The sequence below is a fragment of the Nanorana parkeri genome, unplaced genomic scaffold (genome assembly GCF_000935625.1).
Source record: "Nanorana parkeri isolate BGI_ZX_2015 unplaced genomic scaffold, ASM93562v1 scaffold181, whole genome shotgun sequence".
Taxonomy (NCBI): domain Eukaryota; kingdom Metazoa; phylum Chordata; class Amphibia; order Anura; family Dicroglossidae; genus Nanorana; species Nanorana parkeri.
Genome location: NW_017306449.1, coordinates 1,036,757 through 1,057,548, shown reverse-complemented (window position 1 = coordinate 1,057,548; position 20,792 = coordinate 1,036,757). Strand labels below are relative to the sequence as shown.

The 20,792-nt window shown below is 44.8% G+C and overlaps 1 protein-coding gene across 1 annotated transcript; it reads right to left on the bottom strand.

The window, feature by feature from the left end:
• Positions 1–402: 402 nt before the first annotated feature.
• SLC46A1 (solute carrier family 46 member 1) lies at positions 403–20,437 on the bottom strand. The gene is made up of 5 exons (XM_018555000.1): positions 20,076–20,437; positions 9,204–10,056; positions 6,469–6,552; positions 2,559–2,715; positions 403–910 (listed from the first exon to the last, which is right to left on the bottom strand). The coding sequence occupies exons 1-5, from the start codon at positions 20,322–20,324 to the stop codon at positions 853–855; spliced, it is 1,401 nt and encodes a 466-aa protein (XP_018410502.1). The 5' UTR covers positions 20,325–20,437; the 3' UTR covers positions 403–852.
• Between the last annotated feature and the right edge of the window lie 355 nt (positions 20,438–20,792).

Below are 20,792 nucleotides of genomic sequence, written 5' to 3'. Positions count from 1 at the left end.
TTTGTTTGACCATTTTGGATAAAATAAAGACTGTTTATTTTAAAAGATACAGCTATTGATCCAACCTGAAGATTACAATATATACACACATACATACAAACAAACACACATACACAGTCCTAGGGGTAGCAAGCGCACTCTATTTGTAGGGTAAATGCCCAGATGCTCATTCACAAACAGCCATACAAATCCAAAGTAGATATAGAGGCATGGGTCTTGCAGGGCAAATAAGTCAAAGCATCTGAATTTTATTGTCAATATTGCGACAGAACTCGGTGTTTCACATCTCCGCTGCAAGACCTATACCTACTTTGGAGACCGACAGACAGACAGGTGTGGAGTTCTGCTTGATTATGGGTTATAGGTTTGTATGTTGTATACTTTTTTTTTTACATTAAAATTAAACACACTGTAAAGTAAAATGAAACATTGTACACATGTTCTTTAGTTACGTTACACAATGCTACATCCCTTACTAAATCTTGCCATAACATATGCCTAAGTTAGTGCATCCTTTAACGTGACAAGACACTAATACATGGCTGTACCAAGGAAAGCAGACACCTAACCACACATGGCTGGAGGGAAGAGGGAAAGTATACAAGCTGAAGAACTCCATGCATGGATAGCTTGACCAACCCCATCACTGTGCATCTGGACATCCTATCCACCTCATTCAGTCAAGTGCTGCATGGTAAAATAGCCGCAGGTAGGAAAGACACTGAACATCTGAGATTTTTACATTTTTCATGTTTGTAAACATCTGATTTGAAGTGCTTGGCCTACGATGAAGCCACAAATCGGTCACAAGTTTCTTTGTTGAAGAGTAGTGCACTCATCTGAGGAATGGTTTTAGGAGATCTCAGCAAACTGGCTATATACTGGGTTCTGGCCAAACATTTCCAGAGACCTAAAAGACGAATTAAAAAGAAAAAAATTAAGAAGAAAATTAAATCAAATGCATAAAGACTGTATCCCAAAGCACCGTACAGCTGGTCATAGACCAGTAGATTTTTGTACGAATGTTCATGTGATAAAAAGACAAAAATTTTTCCATCATGCTCCTTTGAAATCGATCGTCAATTTAACGCCATTAAAAGGAGAACTATGGGGTTAGGGCTTTTCCCCATAGTTCTAAGGGTAACGGGAGAACACAAACTAGCGTCCTCCCGTCACCCAAAGCTCAGTATACCGCAAGCTACAGCTCTCGATATACTGAGACGCCGCAGCCGGAACGGATCCTGACATTACTGTCTGGATCCACCCAGCTGCGTGAGTGACAGCTGGCTCTGCCTATCTAGAGGCAGAGCCAGCTGTACCCTCCCCCGTCCGTTCCGCCAGTCAGCGCTGGAGGATGGGAGCGGGGAAATCTCTGAAGGGAGCCATGAGTGACAGTCATGGCTCTCTGCAGGGGAAGGATCGAGAAGTGAGCGAGCAACGGTATGTGTTCGCTCACTTCCCGATCTATTGAGCCGACCTGTGACAGTCTCATTGTCACAGGTCGGCTAGAACTATGAGGCTGAGTGATTCACTCGCCTCATTGTTCTCCTTTAACTATTCGCATAAACTAAACGAACGTTCCAAAAATGAATTTTTAGAACCTAAATTCTACTTGTGAATACCCAGCCTAACCAATGACTTCATAAGAACCTGTCACTTCTGAAACCCCTTATCAATAAATATGAATACTGATTGCACTGAAAACGTGTCAATTCCACGATTACCACAGAAGAGCATTCCCGCTACAGATCATCAACCTTCCTTCTACCTGCCCTCATCCCTTCCATATGAGACTTCCTTCACCTTTATCCAGTGAAGGCAATACATTAGGACACAGGACTGATGTAGCAGCTGGCAGGGGGAACCACAGTATATAGTGGGGAGGACCAAGTATCCGACACACCCCAAAGTGTCAGAGATCAGAGAGGGTAAGGTTTATTAGGGCAAGGTTATTAGGTTTAGGGCAAGGTTTGACTCACTGCCTGCCAGAAAGGTAAGGGTTATATTTCTTTTACAGGGCGCTTGTATTTATATTTTTACAGCAATGACCATTTAAATCTATTACAGTTGTAAGGGAAACATCTGTGGTCCTGAAGTGGTTAAAATGACTAAAAGGGATTTAATTTCTGAAGGAACATTACGATTTCCGGAGCGTAGGCCAATAAATAATATGCAGTCCTCAACAGCAACCAGACAACAGTAAGTTCAGAGCAGTCTTGATTGCTACAGGCTACAACAATATGTTTTCAGCCTTTTAAATCATCCTGAATATGTGAACACATACATAGAAATATTTGTCAAGCTGCTAACACTCAAACTCATGGTGCCTTAAAGTGTGTGTGTGTGTGGGAAAAGGGTGGCACATTAGGTACACATCTAAAATAACAAAGGATTAAACAGTTAAGAATGTGTGCTGATTTTCTTACGCTGAATCAGATCACCAGACGTATTATTACACCGATGACTAAACTAATGCTCTCATAAACATTTCACGCTTCCTGTAAACTCATCGCTCAGACAAGTTTCCCTACTTATTATTGCTAATGAGTTGCACTTACCCAATTATTCCAACTGGGATGAGGAGGACCATTGCTCCAAACAGGAAGGGGAAGCCTTTCATGAAATACAGTGTAGCAGGATACAAGGAGTTGAAGATGGTGGTGGCGAGTATGAAGGAGATGACCTCTACACAGGCCACAAAGGAGAATAAAGTACCTGAGGATTATAGAGACATAAATAGCACAACTTCCTTCTGTTATACTTGCAAATTGTTACAAACAAAAGGACATCATATGATCTAACTCAAATTAAAACAATGTAAATAAACTGGGGGAAAAAAAAACACCTTGCATAATCAGTGGAATCAGCTCACCCAAATGCTCTTTAACCCACCAGAACACAAAGCTTTGGACCAGGGGGTAGCCAAACTCCGGCCCTCCAGCTGTGGTGGAACTACAAATCTCATGAGGCATTGCAAGATTCTCACAGCCACGACTCCCAGAGAGAGATGCATCATGGGATTTGTAGTTTCACCACAGCTGGAGGACCGGAGTTTGGCTACCCCTGCTCTGGACAGTCTAGTCCGCATATTCTAATAGATTTGGGCTTATTTTAGCTCAATATTACATCCAAAAACAGTACTCACTGAGACACAAGCCATAAACCTAAAAGGGTTAGATTACCTTTGATAGTTAAAATAAAAAAATTAAAAAACACTCAGCAATAGAACCTATTATGGATGCAAATCAACCAAGTCATTCCTGAAAACATTACTTGAAGCTAGTGTGTCGCTTTGGACTTCATTCAGCACTCTGCCCCACTTGCCTACACCCGTTATGCTGGTCTGGGCACACAAGAGCAATCGTCCTCCCAGGACCACAGAAGGGGCAGCAGAGCCTGGGATACATAGCGGGGGTAGTCTGGCTTTACAGAAGCCCAAATCACTTCCAGTGTAAAGACGACAGTCAGCTTTACACATGTAAGCAAACTTCTGGCTGCTAGAGCAAACGGGAGTCTAATTGAAGGGCCTGGTGCCACTGTATCCCACATTATCCATACAGTGTCAGCAAACGGGTTAATGGATTTGGTCACAGCTAGAACTGGAAGGGAAAGTGGCAGTCAGCGTGAAAAAAGTTCTAGAAAGGGTTACACTTATTGGTTGGGTCCTTAAAGACAGGCATATCCTCTACCAGAACAATAAGAATCCTGTTAAGGTGGGACACAGTGGAGATAGAGCACTTTTGCATAAAATGGATACAAATATTTATGAGGAGCAAAAAGCTTGTGAGGATGTTTCCAATCTCCATAAAAAAATAGTTGGAAAAGTGGATGCACAGGAAAGGTCTTCACTGCCTTAGGAGTTCTAAATGATCAATTAAGAGCCAAAATGGTCTCCTTTAGTTTTGGAGTAATGGCAGTTGACTGCAACTCCTCAGGGACAAGATCATCAGTCAAGGACTGGAGCATCTCAGAACCAGACAGGGTCTCCGTGGCCAATAGTTAAGACAAATCAGATCTAGAATCTGCAGGAAAGGGCCTCTGCTATTCGAGTCAGCAAATAACTGGGTAATCTAGTCATAAAATCTTAAAAGGAGAACTATGGGGTCAGGGCTTTTCCCCATAGTTCTCCTTAGGGTAACGGGAGGACACAAACTAGCGTCCTCCCGTTACCCTAAGCCCAGTATACCGCGAGCTACAGCTCACGGTATACTGAGACGCCGCAGCCGGAGCGGATCCCGACGTAGATGACGGGATCCGCCCAGCTGTGTGAGTGACAGCTGGCTCTGCCTATCTAGAGGCAGAGCCAGCTGTACCGGCCCCCTCCCCGTCCGTTCCGCCAGTCAGCGCTGGCAGATCGGAGCAGGGAGAGGGGAATCCAGCCCCTCCCCCCTGTCACGGCAGAGAGCCGTGACAGGATCGAGAGGTGAGCGATCCTGGTATGTGTTCGCTCACCTCCCGATCTACTGAGCCGACCTGTGACAGTCTCATTGGTGGAAATCACTCATCTCATAGTTCTCCTTTAACAAAGACCTCAGCCGAGGGAGGAGTCAGAGTCCAGCCAAACCCAATGGAGCCAAGGAGGCCTCCTGGGACAGAACAGACTCTAAGATCAGAAGATAACATGATTCCAGGCTGCAGACGTTGGCACTGTCAGAAGGAATGCTGCAAGTAACCCCAGAACTGTTATTAGAATGTGAGGGTACCCAGTGAAGCAGGAACTGTCCCCTCGTGTCTAAAATCAAACAGGTTGTGACTTTGTTGTGGTGAGGAAACATACAGTATGTGCTCAAGGTAAGAGGAAAGGACTCACATACTCATGAAAATCTGGACAGCTGCTAGCAGGTGAGAGTTGGGCGACCAAAGGCACTGTAGGTGGGCAGCAGGAATGTACCGAAGTGACACGTGCTAATGTTCAGCGTGGCCAGCCTACACACTAAGCTAGTCTTAAGAGAGCTCTGAAGCAATGCCAACAGCTTTGAATGGGAGAGCAATCCGCAGCTACATTTGACCAGAATGGAGTAATAAAAGTGCCCTACACGGAGCTTAGTTCCCATAGGTCACTTCCATACTATCTCCGCAAGTCCAGTCCAGTGTGGCAAGGATGTGGTACTCTAAAAGCCAGGCTCAGGAAAAACCACACCGGAAAGCTGGATTTGAAGAGAGGAAGCTCCAGCAGTGGATGAAAATTAATAGGGTGCAAGAAAAAAAAATTTAAATTAAAAAAAAGTTAGTCTTAGCGTACAAACAGCTTTAGAAAAGAGGTCCATTCTCCTAGGACGTTATATAAAAACTAAGGCATGCAGGTAGTGAGGGGTTATCCTGGGCTGGCCTACAAATGTTTGTTTGCCAGTGTCCAATCCTCCTGTAGGCGACAGTACAACCTGAAAGATAAAAGGACTTCCTAGGACCCTCAAAGGACAAGAAAGAAAACTCCACTAACAAGTATAGGAAGATCTGTCACTTTGCCCATTCAGGCCAATTGGCAGGACTAAACAGTGTGGAGGAGGAAGGAGGAAAGAAACGTTAATCTTATGTAAGCTCAGACACCACCAGACACAGAGCTTACACAGGGTCAGGTCCACAGCTGACAGAGGAGGGAGCATGAGGGAAGATTACCAGAGGGTGGAGGTTGTTCTTACAATAGAACCTGAAACCTTGAATAGGCAAAGCGAGTCTCCCTAAATCCTAGCTTTTCTGACAAACCTGATACTGTAAAGTATAGCAATGAAGACTGCATTTTTATAAATGGTAAACCTGGCTCATAATGACACATAATGGTCTGTTAAATCACAACACAAAAACACAGGTGTCCCATAGCAACCACCACACACATTATCAATTTAGTTAGTGAAAGTCACATTAGTCCGTCCACCTCAAATGTACCAGAAGTTGACGTGTGCTTGTTTGCTTGGGCACACACTTACTTTCATATTATGAAGAATAAAATATAGTAGGATGTCTGCTGCATAACAGATATTTGTGTGGACAGAAGTGTGTGGTCAGATGTGCAAAGAATGCCTTATCGCCTACAGCATGTTTTTAATATACCACAAATCCATTCAAGGGCAGCCTGCATAGCCGATAGTAATCTAGAAGGAACACAATGCGCTATTGGCTTTTGAGAACCACAAAATACACTAACACTATTCTGCAATCACATTACAGAGCCAGCTATTACATAACTGCCAACATTACATGCCCATATCCGACCTGAATACCACAAACGCAGTTCCTTATTCAGCTGTGATTTACAAGAAACACATGCTGGAAATAAAACTGCTAGAAAAGATTGTCAGGAATGCAGAGACCTTTGGATTTTCTGGAGACTTCAGGTCAACGCATACGTTTTAATGTAAACTGATTAGCTTTTACCGTGCTGGTTAAACAATGCCAGAGACCAAGGCTCTGCTATCAGGTCAATGTTTACTGTATTTACGTCAATAGATGGTTTTCCCCAGGTAGCATTACCTTGTTCACCTTCTTCCACCAGTTTCGACAACTTAGAACGGATTACTGGAGTAGTCGCCATTGAAAAGAAACGTAACCCGTAACCTACGAGACAAAATAAAAAAATGTACTCTTCACTTAATTTGTTAATCTTACTAGGTATACAGGAGATTGAATCTTACGTACAATTTAGATGGTCTTGTCAATTAACCGTCAGACAATCCTGAAGTATGTACAGTAATGGAGTTCCCAGACCATTTTTGTTCCATTTTTATTTCACGCAGGTTTGCGGAATATTGGTACATTAGCATAGTAGTGAAGAGTTTATACTCGCTGCTACTCTGCCACTCAGACACATGCATTCTAGGCCTAGGCTGTAAGAAGGGGGTCACATTTTGTACAATAGTCGAGATTAGGCTCCAACATCTTGGTGCCAAGTTCCATGCCAAGTCATATTCCAGAGCTTCAGTGAAGGCTCTGCCATTTAACAGTTGAATGATTCTCATTCAAGATGGGGTGGGGTGCGCTTAAGCTCAACTTGAGCAGAAGTGGAGGCCCCATGTACAACCTAGGTCTAGGATCCAGGAGGACTCCAAATTCACAACAGGATTGATTTGCAAGCACCCTAAGCTGCCTGGCCAGATCATAATTAAGTCAAGCAGTTCAGTTCTGCAGTTAGGTTATATTCATGCAGATGCTTCAGGTCAGTTGACTTTCACTGTTGCCCCTAGGAGAGTATTGAAAGTTGGACAAAATACTGCCTGCAGTCACAAGCCCTGAATGCATCTCTCCATTAAAGCCTGTGTAAACTACAGAAAACAGGTTTGGCAGGTTAGAGCAAATGAAGCTTTACCGCAACGTTAGTAGACAAAACATTACATAGAATAGCACAGGAAAACCACATTCAGCACAGTTATGCAATGTGTGAGCTGTGTGTATGCTTAATGACAGTGAGCAATCATAAAATACAACTAGCAGCTTGTCATTTCTCCTCATTACATAAACAAAACTAGATACTAGCACTTGCAGCACAGTCCTCCCAATACGGATTTAATAAACGATACACAATTAAAGTGACACTAAACTCAGGAGTTAAATCTAAAAAAAATGCACTAAAGGACCTCAACTATTAACAAAAATGTATTGTGTGTATCACTCAGCTGTAGATCCTCAAATTATCTCTGAATTGGTTCTGACACGGTCCTTCCTTCTGGAGGGTGGCTATTTCTGTTCCCCATGGTCCCTGTGTGTGTTGTAAAGTAGCCACCACTCCAAGCTCGCTCCTGTGATGGACTACAATCTCAATACAAATTAGTAATCTAAACATGAGATTGTAGTCCATCACAGGAGTGATCTTGGAGCAGTGGCTACTCTACAGCACCCACCCACCCGGAGAACAAAAGTAATCATCCTTCAGAAGAATGGACAGTGTCAGCACAAAATCAGAGAGGATTCGATTTTGTTAATAGTTAAGGTACTTAAATGCATTTTACTTAAGATTTAACTCCTGAGTTTAGTGTCACTTTAAGGGCTAGCTCACATTCTGGCCAGAACGCACTGCATCACATTGCGGCCGGCTCACTATTATGTGGGGCAGGAGGGGGCGTGACGGGCCGTTGAAGTGAATAGCAGTGTAGCCGGCCGCAATGCGATCGTCTGCACGGGATCGCAAGGCACATTGTGCCTGTGGTGTGATCAAAATAGTGTTTGCAGCATTTTGATCGCACCGCACTGGACCGGACGGCAGGCACAATGTGGCTTGCGATCCCATGTGGATGATCGCATTGCGACCGAAGGGCGTGGCTACGGTGCCATTCACTTCAATGGCCCGCCACGCCCCCTCCTGCCCCACAAAATAGCGAGCCGGCCGCAATGCGATCCAATGTGTTCTGGCCAGAATCGGGCCGGAACGCACTGCATCTGGTGTGAACGTACCCTAAGTCTTTTTTTTTGGTTTACATACGCTTTAAGGTGTGCTTACAGCTGGGCTTCTGAGCATATGCTGGTCTGTTAGTGTGGTCCTCATTATGTGCAATAACCATCAAGATTCGTAATATTCAAAGCTGGCACACTGAATATCAATGCTGATAATTAGTATTAGCTGAAAGCTTACACCATTGGCAGCTTTGAAGTGAAACCCTGTTTATGAGTAGGGAAAGGTTGGCATCGGGGTTGTTTTCCCACACCCTTTTTCCTCAAGACTGCCCTGTAAAACACATTCACAGCAGGTACATGCTTTTAAAGTGAACCTCTGAGGATACAAATATGGCAGAACTCTCGTTAAAGGTACAGGCTCCAGGGCTGACTAATGATCCTGGTTTCACTTACTAGAGACTCACTGGACATATTTAATTGTATGCTTGTTCCAGGCCAGCGACTGATTAGGTAGTAAAGCCAAAATGAAGATGAAGCCATGTTAGTAACTACAGGTCGTACAATTCTGCCGTCACAGGTTCACTTTAACAAATATTGTCAAATCTGCTATTTAATTGTGGGATATTTACACAGGATACAAAGTACCCTGATCCAATACCCTAAATAAGAAAGATGCAACTTAAAAAGGGCCAAAAATGCTGTATGTGAGCACAATCGGTTGCAAAGCTGGCTCATCAAGTTATATAAAGCTTTCCAAGGATAAGTATAGCAAACAAACCCTTTCATAGTGTATATGGCTAATTACCCTTACCACATTGTATTCATACTTAAAGAAAATGTATTTACAGTAAACCTGAAGTTTTCATGGCATACTATCTCACCTGTAAACATAATTGGAGTGGTAGAGGCCACAGAGAAGACTACCAGGCCCGTGATATTGGATAAGAATCCCAACTCTGCCACCCAGCCGTCTGCTAAGAACAGCTGGAACAGGCGCAGTCCGGCCAGGCTACTGAGATACGTCAGGTGCTCCGCTGCTGATCCATAGCCAATCAAGAAAGAGTCCCAGCAGAGAGGAAAGCTGAGCTCATAAATCACCATCAGGTCCTTGGCTCCCATGTGAACCGTTACGACCAATAGGAGAGCCAAACCGTAGAGCCAAAGCTTGTTTCGTCTTTTATTTTCTCCAGGCAAAGCGAAGAGCTGATAGACGGTCTTATAGTGTTTGGGAGTAATCAATCTTGATGGCTTCTTGTCTTTTACTGACTCCCTGACACAGAAGTAAACATAGAAAGCTGTGAAGATATTAACAGCCAATGCAAGCCAGAATGGGTAAATGTAGCCTTGGCTATTTCGCCAGTACCCACCAATGATACTGGCCACCATTCCAGCGATACCTAGACATGCCTCCAATACAGCAACTCGGAATGTGCGCGAATCACGATCTGTGATGTCTGCTATGTAGGCAAAACAGCCAGCTAGTATGGTGTTGAAGTCACCAGTGAGGCCACCAAGAATGCGTCCAATTAATAAATAGCCAACATGCAGGTCTAGGTACATAACCAACAGGTATACGCCAACTTGCAAGGTCAGTCCAATGAAGGGAAGGATGAGTATTGGGCGACGTCCCACATGGTCGCTCCATGGACCCAGGAGAGTCACTGAGAACAGGCCAACGATCAATCCACTCAGGTTTAAGTAAAGACTCCAGTGTGAAGTTTGCTTTTCCACTTCCTAAGAATAAAGAGAAGCAGATCAAAATAAAGTATAACAGTGCAAGTAAACATAACAAATATTATTTGTAATTACATACAAAAGCAAAGAGGCCATGAGATGACTGTTGCTGAGGCAGGCCTAGTTCACAGAGGCTTCCTCTCACGCTAGCCTGCAGACAATCATGTACAGCAAGTATCTCAAACGTATATATATATACACACACACATATATACACACACACACACACACACACACACACACACACACACATCTATATATACATACAGTATACATACATACATACATACACATAGGTGCGGGTGTGTCTGCAGGAGTGGCAGTGCTGATAGAGTGCCCGGGGACCACCAACATTTTCTCAGAGACCACCATTTGGTGACCGCTGCTTTAAAGCACTTTCAGCTGCAGCTGAATACAGATTTTTATGATGCCACTGTTGACTGTAGCTTTAAAAGGGAAAAGGTTTGGCCTTAATCTGCATGAATATCTGCTAACAGTTTACTTAAAATAACTGCAAGCCCTGCAATGATATGCTTCAACACTGAAAGGGTCTTCAAAAGGGAATCTGTCACTCTGTGCCTATTCAGGTCAAAGAGACAGGTTCTCTTCTTACACCATCCCACCACCCACTGATACTCACCTTCGCTGTCTCTCTCTTCTGCCACTCTACTCCAATGTTTCTGGCTATGGGGAAGCACGTGGCCCTCTATCCTTCAGTCCAGGGTGCAATGCTCTTGACAATTTCCCGGCCCAAACATGGTCACATCAGAGAAGAGCAGGTCAATAACCCTACCAAAAGTTGTGAATGGGGAGCTTGTACAAAAGTTTAGATCTATGGTTTGGGCAGAGGAATGGAGTGGCATGGTGCCAGCTAAAGTAATGGGCAGTCTGCCTGCAGTAAGGTTTATTGGGTGGATATGCAACCAGTGACTACTTGTAATGAATCCCATAAAAAAAAAAAAAAAAAAAGGCACAGACTAGAAAAAGAAATGGCAGTACTGAAAGGCTACTGCCTTGAACAGTGCTGCCTAACACCGAGGAGGAGAGAAGAGAGAGATGATCTCACTGGTGTGATACTGCCCCTTCATTGAGCCATTATAGGCTGGGACAGGTCATAGACCAGGCTGCATTGATTAACTGCTGTGTAATTTTCAGAGTGGTCTCAGGGAGTGTAGGATGTGTTTATGTTGTATGGCAGGAGTTCCTGGATCACAAGATTGGCTGAGACATTTTTTTGTTCTTAAAAACCTATCCACATATATGTAATAATCATGTGTTTAGCTGTCTGCAAGTTGGAGATTTTGTTAAAGCTGAACACCAGGCAGAGTGAAGCTATAGAAAATGGGGAGAGATGAGAAGTGCAGAGACCATTTCATCAGAGTTGCAGACAAAATAAAGCTGGTGGAGGATTCAAGCAAACACCATACACCCAGAACTAAAAGATCACTTTTTTAAATCCTGCCTGTGCTAAATGGCACTTAACCCCTCGGGGGCAGGGCCCTCCTTACCATCTTGTCTTGAATTGTATTGTAATGTCTTCCTTATATTGTAAAGCGCTGCGCAAACTGTTGGCGCTTTATTAAACCTGTCTAATAATAACACACAAGCACAGAATGCACAAGCCCTACAGTAGGTGGCTGTACACCGAGACATTAAATAATTAGAACATGGTATGTTAATTTGCTTACTAAGTAATTGTTCACTTGCAGGTTTGCCAAATACAATCAGTATAAAATATCTGATGACTCAGGCCGGGTTTTGATGTTTGATCCTCAATAAACAAAGTCATGCTATAAAAGGCTAATTATTACACATAAATGTGGAGAGTTTAGGTACACGAATATCAACCACGGCATAATAAAGCCATTTAATCCTAACCTTAGATTTATACTGGTACAGTGATCAGACCTGACAAAGTCTTCCACAGTTTGACAAAAACCTCCAAGGATGCTATTCTTTGGATGTCAGACACCTACAGCATGTCAAAAGATGCATCCTAAAAAGTGTGTTTTTCTGTCCCCCAACAATAATACGATATCAGCACAAAGATGTGTACAGATTCGTTATCAGCATTGGAATTTACTGTTAATGTTCTTTCCTGCAAGTGAAAGCACACAAGCGTGAAGTGGGTCCAAGGGCCGTGTTCAGACATTAACTTTGCACATCGGTGACTGATCGCTGTACTTTTCCAGCTGGGAAAAAGACGCATTCATGTCTACATCCAGCCTACCCGAGTACTACATTGCCAGTGTACCGGGTCAGCATTGGCCTAAAGCAGACCGTATACATTACAACCAAATCTTACCATCGCCTTTACAGTGCAAAGGGCTACCTTAATAACCCATCCAATGTAGATCTAATCAGACAACTGCACTACACAGGCATTGTAGATGACCTTGTAGATGCCTATAGAAGTCTACAGGAAATTACACAGGGAGTAGCAGAGTGAAGGGACTAGGAGTACATGGCAGCCGCTTTAATCAGGATGGCCGAGCAGAGGAGGAAAGAGGAACCTCAGCTGTTAGGATGGCCCAGCGGGGAGGAGAGTGGAGCAGCTGTCATCCTGTCAGTTTCAAGATGACAGCGGCTCTGAGTGGCAGAGCGGAGGATTGGTAAATATCTGATATTTACCGATCCTCTGTGTGCAGAACAAACTCTGGAACGATCAGCTGATCACTCCAAAGTTTGTAAACAACTGGGGACACATAGTATTATGTGTCCCAAGTTATGAATGAACAGGAAGTGCTTACATCACTTCCTGTTCATTCATGAGTTTCTGAATGGCTAGAAGCACTCAGTACAGAGGCTTCTACCCATTCATAACTGAATGATAGTAAATATTTACTATCACCAGTTTGTGAATGAATGGGAAGCCTCTGTACTGAGTGCTTTCCATTCATTCAGAACAGAGGCTGCAGAAAAAGAGATTGAGGATGTGTCCTCAATTTCTTTTTCAAAAGGGAAATGTCAGTGGTCTCCCAACAGTAACAAAAAAGCCCCTCCTTTATATTTTGAGCACCCTTCATATTTGGGTCCATGATGTGTTTTCACATCACACTCCATGTACCATGGCATCAGGAGCGTTAGCATGGCAGAGGTCAGAAGATGGAGGCAAACTTCCTGGTTGAGAAAGTATGCAACATGCACGCTCATGACCATCTGTCCACATACATTAGGCCTTTATATTAACAGGCTGTGGCCCTTCTCTTAGGGCTTGTTCACATCAGCAGCCAAGTTCAACCGCACGGCTGCTGGTGTGCATGTTCCCATGCAGTACCAATGAGCTAGATCGAGCTGTATGGCACGGTTTCTTTTCTTTTTTCTAGTTATAAAACTTTATTGAAATGTCAGAAGTGACATTTCATTAACTACTTCAGGACGCCCACAGTCAAAAAACATCCTGTCCTGAAGTAGTTATACCAAAACGTTTTAAACAGCAGGCGATTGATGTTCAGATACAAGCAATCCAGCGTCTACTGCCGCCGGTTCGCTTGTACGGTACAGCAGAATGTGCTGCCCTCTCCTCCTCCGCCGGCTACCCCGGGGTTCGCTGTCCTCAGTGCGAGCCCAGGAGCGGCACAGCGGGTCTCCCCTTATAAATCGGAGGGAGATCAGCAGGCTTCTAGCCCCTGATCACTGGACCCAGAAGTGATGTGTATTACACCACTTCCGGTGTCACTGGGCGCATTCTCAGGCTCTCAGAGTGAGAAGAAGCTGGTGAAGCAGATCTCTGCTTCATCAGCTTCTTTGGGGTCCCAAGGTGACATTAGGGATCTGAAAGACCCCTGATGTCTCCATAAAGAGGACTTGTCACATTATAATTGCTATTACATATGGGACTTGTTAGCCCCCTATGCGATAGCAATAAAGTTGAGTGTAAAAAAAAAATAAAAAGCATGTAAACAAAAAAAAAAATGCAAAAAAATAAATAATGTTTTAAAGTCCCCCACGTGTACGCACATACAACTCAAAACACGCATCAAAATGAAAATTGCACCACACGTTACATATAGTCGCGAACGTTGGAGTGAGAGCAATAATTCTAGGGCCATCAATCACTGTCAGCACTAAACTGATGACGTTTTAAAAGTTTTTACTGCTCGCCTATGTGAAAATTTGGGTATTGTCGTTTTTTGCGGTTTCCCGGGCAAACGCAATTTTAAGGCTTGACATGTTTGGTATCCATTTACCCGGTGTGACCTCGTCTTATACATTATATTTTATTAACAAAATTGGGTATTATATTGTTTCTGTGCACTAAATTTTATTTGTGTATTTGATCCTAAAAATACTAGTTTGATAAACATTTGTGCAAATACATAAAACATTGCAACCAGCATTTTTATTATTCTACAGAGCCTCTGCGTTCAGAAAATATATTATCGTTTGGGGGTCTGAAGCTTTTTTCTAGATGCCCCCCCTCCCAAAATCAGATTTTATCGTGTGTGCGCAAATAGTAAGAAATTGGCCCCAGAAAGCAAGTGGTTAAGTTCTATGGGCTCACCTCAGTGCGGTGCAGTTGTACTGTGTTAAGTTTAAAATAAAGTACTGCATGTTGTATTTTTTTTGTTTTTAACAAGACTAAACTCAGGAGTTAAATCTCAAAAATGCATTCAAATACCTTATTAACAGCAATGTATCTTATTTGTGTATCACTCAGCTGTGGATCCTCAAATCATTTGAGGCCAAGTGTAGACTTGGGCGATCCCGGGACATGCGTCCCAGGACCGTACGATCATGTGCGGTTGATTTCAATGGGATTATATCCAGGGCCGGATTTACTCTCTCTGCTGCCCCCAATGCGCCCCCCTACCTGCCTAAACCCCCCCCGCATGAAGAATGGCAGACCTGCAGGCTGCATACAAGTGATCTCTGCGACATTGCCAGGAGGGATCACTTGTAGAAAACAAGTGGCGACTTCCACGCTCTACATTTAGCCCTGCTTGCTCGAAGCAGGGCTAAATGTAGAAAACAACTACCCACCCGGTGCTTGGAACTGCATGTCCTGGGCCTCGGGAGATAAGAATTCCACACCCCTGCTGCCCCTCACTCCCTGCTGCCCCAAGGCCGGGCCTTGTGATAAATCCGGCCCTGATTATATCCGCGCGGCAATTGATGAAAAAAAGAGTACAAGTATCTTTTTTTGCAACACGCACCGCATACCTTTGTCAGCCGCGATGATGTCTGATTGCCGAAGCATTAGAAAAGAATGGCACCACCAGCGTGATCAGCTGTGGTGTGTGCGATTTCGTGACCGCGCAGCCATCCGCTCGGTTTTGTGCACATTGCCGCGCGGTCATGGATCGCCCAGGTGTGAACCGGGCATGAACTGTTGCCGACACTGTCCTTCCTTCTGGAGGGTGGCTACTTTTGTTCTCCATGGTCCCAGTGTGTGTTATAAAGTAGCCACCACTCCAAACTCACTACAGTGATGGACTACAATCTCATGTATGGTTAAGTAATTTGTATTGAGATTGTAGTCCATCACAGGAGCGAGCTTGGAGTGATGGCTACTTTACAACACACACAGGGACCATGGAGAACAAAAGTAACCACCCTCCAGAAGGAAGGACAGTGTCAGCACCAATTCAGAGATGATTTGAGGACCTACAGCCGAGTGATATACAAATAAGATACATTTTTATTAATAGTTAAGGTACTTGAAATGTATTTTTAAGATTTAACGCCTGAGTTTAGTGTCACTTTAGGAGCACACAACCGCAACGCAGTGGTGTGAACAAGGCAAATTGACTTGTCTTGCGTTAGGGCTGCGCTGGCCTTTTTTTAAACGCAGATGGTTGAACAAGCCATTGGTTTCAACCATTATGATTGTTTCAAGCATGAATATGTAAATTCTGGAACAAGTACAAAAATCCCCTGCATCTGCTAAAACACATACTGGTACTCAGCCAAAGACATTAGATATCAAGATCCACGCTCAAATCTAATCTCTGTCACTTTCCTCTCATCAAGAAAGAATGTAACCTGACAGGTTTGCTGTCAATTGCTACTGCTAAGATAAAAACTGGTGCTGAAACTGTCCACTCCAACTCTTCCCCTCTAAGGGCTTGTTTACACCAAATGCGGACCAGATCTGCATGAGTTTCTGCACACGCCGCGTTGGCACAGTTTTTGTTTTAAGCCTAAAATGGGCTATCAGTGCGTTTGTATGCGTTCCAGAGCAGGAAAAAACAGGTCTGGCTGCAGTTTTTTTTACATGCTCTGGAACTGAACGCTGCGGTGTGAACTAGAGCCCAAAATACCATTGGAATACATTGGACGCAGTTTTGATCTGGTCTGTAACTGCTCTGCTCCTGGAACGCGCTTGGTGTGTACTAGCCCTAAGTGGCTTAAAGTGACATTAAAGTCAAATCCCCCCCCATGCTGCTTTAAGGACTTACCTTAAATGATGTCTCTGGATCCGATCATCTTCTTCATTCCAGTAGTTTTCAGCAGTCCCTTCAGGGGGGATGCTGGTCTCTGATCAAGTGCTGACTGCTGTGTCTTCTGTGTCCCACGGTGTCTGTGTGAGTGCATTCTGCCAGGCTGCCTGCACTGACTTACATCTCTACTCTTCTTCCGCTCAAAGATCTCTACTGCGCATGCGCCCACCCCATGATCCTTTGCGGCAGCCCGAGAATCATCAGGTCTTTGGATGGGAGTGCGCGTCAGAGACACAGGTCAGTTTTAACCTTTTTGTAAACTTTTTTTTTAAAGCCCAACTGTGGCCTAATTATTTTTTTCCTTAAAAAAGGTCCCTCAGGCTGCAATCCTCACTTTTAATACCGATTCTCTGACACAATATACCCTGATCATACCCCCCTAAAACATCCAGACAGGCCAGTGCAAAACATACTTGTTAGTACATCTAAGGGCACATTCACACCAATTGCAGTGCGTTCCAGAGTGGTAGCTGCGATAGTTTTGCATTGTGATTAGACGCTTGGCAAAACATTGCCTGCGTTCCAGTCCACTGCAAATGCAAAAAATGCGACATGCTCTATTTTTTGCATTCGCAGTGGACCGGTGCGCAGGCAATGCTTTGCCACGCGTGCAGGCGGGGTGTGTGGCTGTGGTGCCATTGACTTCAATGCAACACCACGCCCCATATCGAAGAGGAAGTTTAGTGAGCGATTGTTGTGTGTTCTAGCAGCTACCACTCTGGAACGCACACAAATGGTGTGAATTGGCCCTAAAGGAAATTATACAATTAGACTGTAACATGTCTCTCCCAGTATTACTGAACCTGGAAGGCTGAGGGTATACTGTGGGTGTAGGATATAACGGGCCCTCCCCTGAGGGGTGTCAGCATGGCGCCCAGTGTAATGATGCAGAGAGCAGCACTGACGTCGGAAACCATGTTCTGGCTGTCAGGCTATTTTGTCTTCAATACTTTGAGACACTGACCCAGAACAAGTATAGAGGAGTATTTGGAACTTTTGCTGCATACTTTTCTGGGACTGACTCAGTAATAGTGAAGGCAGACACGTTCATTTCAATTGCGTTCTGCCGTGCTTTATAAATAAGCAATATGATAGTTTGTTATGTGTCTGTTATAATGGCAAAGCTCAAGCAGGAGACACATTAAAGGGTTATTGAACTCTCCGGTGTTTTTGCATATATCTAAGGCTAGCAAGCAGTATATACATGCAAAAAGTGTAAAAAAACAAACAAAAACCCTTCAAAAGCGCTTTAAACTTACCTGCGTCTCCGGCTGTGCGCTCCCGTCCGAAAATGTGAAAAATCTCGGGCGGCCGCAAAGCATCTTGGGGTGGGCGCATGCGAAGTTCACATTTTCGGCCGGGAGACGAGGAGAGACACAAGGTAAGTCTATGAACGTGTGCACCCGCATGCAGACGCCGTGGGACAGGAAGTGCCAGCAAGGACAGAGGAGTCAGCGCTGGATCGGAGACCCGCAGCAGCGCTAGAGGGACAAATGAAAATGACAGGAAAGAAGAAGATCGGATTAAGAGACATCATTCAAGGTAAGTGCTAACATTAACATTGGGGGAGGGAAAATATCTTTGACTTTAATGTCCCTTTAAGGCTGAGTTCACACCTAGGTGACTGCATTTTTGCGAGCAGATTGTAGCTCATTGATATTAATGAGCAAACGCGTGTAAAACACGCAAAAAATACAGCTAACACATTTTTTTTCCCCTATTGAGTCTCGGGCCAAAACGAGCTGTTTATGCCAAAAAAAAAAAAAGCTCATGTAATTTTCCAGCGGCAGGCGTTTTGCTTATTGCGACAAAACGCTCAGATGTGAAAAGGGCCACAGAAATGTATGGGATTTTAGGGGGGCATTTTTTGGAGCGTTTTTTAGGGCAGAAAAAGTGATATGGAACGCTCAGCGTGAACCTGATCTAATGCTACAGCCTGGTGCTTCTGCTCTGGCACCATAGAAAAAGTAAAATCAAAAACAAAACAAAGCCTCCTAGAGAGGCAATGCGGAATGATTAGAACACCTGAAGAGGAGAATCTGGTTAGTACAAATGGCCTTTGGCAGCTGTTTCTTTTTAAAGGAAAATAGTATGGAGGCTGCAGCTGCTGACCTCCCTTTCTGGAAATACTAACTCCTTGGCTGCCATGTTGATCAGTAGATTCCGCCCTCTGAGACCCAGGAAATGTATGCAGAGAGGTTAGGACTTTAGAACAGGGATGGATAAATGAATATGGAATTCAGGAGCCAGTCTGGTCAATCCAGGAGGCAGCAGGAATTATTTTTAGGAGACCGCTCCATTGACAACTAGAGAAACCCTGAAATGTTGGGCACCAGCTGTAATATTTAAGGCGCTACCTGGCTCTTTGGGGTTTGTCCAGCCCTGCTCCTATATTTACCCGTAGAGTAATGACAAAGGACAGACCCAGCTTTCTCATTCAAATCTTCCCCACAAAACATGCAGTGGAGCACACATTCTTATGCACTCAGAAGAGAGCTGGACAACCGTAGTGATCATCCATATATATTAGGGATGCACCGATATATCGGGCGCCGAAACATTTTGGCCGAAAATGGCAGTTTGGGCAAAATGCCGAAAGTGCCATTTTCCTGCGCATCCATTCTTTCTCTCTTCCCCTCTGGGCGCTGCTCTGTGTCCCAGCGGGGAGGAGAGAAACTGACAGCCGGCGGAGCGCTGCGGGAGGAGAGCGCTGTGAGTGGCCGGCGTCTCTCCCCCGCTCTGCAGGACTGTGATAGGAGGCTGCGCTGTCACAGGAGGCTGAGCTCTCCTCACTGCACCGCTCACTCAGCCTCCTATGACAGTGTCGGAGGGGAGAGCGAGAGCAAACACTCAGGGATCAGTGATCGCTGAGTGTTTGTAGATAATTGAGGACATGGTATGGATATGGTATGAATGAATGGGAAGTGCTCTACGTCACCTCCTGTTCATTCATAGTTGTGGTTATAGTAAACATACCATGTCCTCATGTTATCAATAAACAGGAACACTCAGGATTCCTGTTCATTGATAACAGGGGATACAGAAAAAGACATTGAGGACTGTGTCCTCAATGTCTTTTTTTATTTTAAAAGGGAAATATCAGGGGTCTGTTTAGACCCCCAATATTTCCCCGAAGCCCCTAAAAGTAAAGTACAAAATAAAAATATTTAATAAAAAATGAAATATAAATATTCAAAAGTTTATAAAAAAAATTATTGACAGGGCCTCGGCGCAGTGCGCGCAGTGACGGGGCCTCGGCGCAGCGCGTGCTCAGAGCTGTGTGTACGGTGATGGGTCCTCAGTGCTGTGTGTACAGTGACGGGTCCTCAGTGCTGTGTGTACAGCGACGGGTCCTCAGTGCTGTGTGTACAGCGACGGGTCCTTAGTGCTGTGTGTACGGTGACGGGTCCTCAGTGCTGTGTGTACAATGACGGGTCCTCAGTGCTGTGTGTACAGTGACGGGTCCTCAGTGTTGTGTGTACAGTCGGGTCCTCAGTGCTGTGTGTACAGTGACAGGTACCTCCTGTGAACACCTCCAGCATATAGTCCAGCCCCACCCCGGTGTCTCCGTCTCACCTTCTCCAGCACATCGGTGAGGTTGGTGCAGCCCTCGGTCTTGGTCCCGTTGTAGCCGATGTCAGTCCTGAGCCTCTCCCACAAGTACTGGGTAGTGAGAGGACCCTGCAGAGCCACACAGAACATCCCCAGGAACATCACCGGCTCCACCGTCATTCGACTACTATAGCAGCGTCGGGTCTCCGGCTTCTCCGGTCCCTCCGTGCCCGGCTCTGAACCGACCACCTCGTGCATATCGCTCTCACACATACCGCTGCAGGGTAGAGGCACATCGGCCGGGAGGCTGTGGGGTCCGCACTGCGGCCACAGGCGGGATAGAGGGAGGATAGTTCGGGAGGAGACAGCCCCGGTGACAGTGCGCCCCGCCCCTAGCACCGTGTATCCCGCCCCATCCATACTTTACGCCTCTCCTTCCTCCAATCATTCCTCTTTAGCCATATCACACCCCGCCCCTTTTCCCAACGATTCCTCTTCATCAATAATAAATCCCTCCCCTTCCTCCAATCGTCCGTCTTTATTTATACTATATCCTTCCTCTTCCTCCAATCATTCGTCTTCATCCAGAATACATCCATCCTTTTCCTCCAATCATTCTTCTTCATCCAGAATACTTCCATCCTCTTACTCCAATTGTCCCTCTTTATTCATTTTGCATCCCTCCTCTTCATCCAATCGTCCCTCTTTATTTATACTATATATACTATAGCCCTCCCCTTC

Bases quoted from the DNA above. Each gene is read 5' to 3' on its own strand.
- SLC46A1 (XM_018555000.1), bottom strand. From the start codon at position 20,324: ATGTGTGAGAGCGATATGCACGAGGTGGTCGGTTCAGAGCCGGGCACG. The intron at 6,553-9,203 runs GTGAGATAGTAT...TTTGTCTCGTAG, and splicing joins CACTCCAATTATGTTTACAG to GTTACGGGTTACGTTTCTTT. The intron at 2,716-6,468 runs GTAATGCTACCT...TATAATCCTCAG, and splicing joins GGTGGAAGAAGGTGAACAAG to GTACTTTATTCTCCTTTGTG.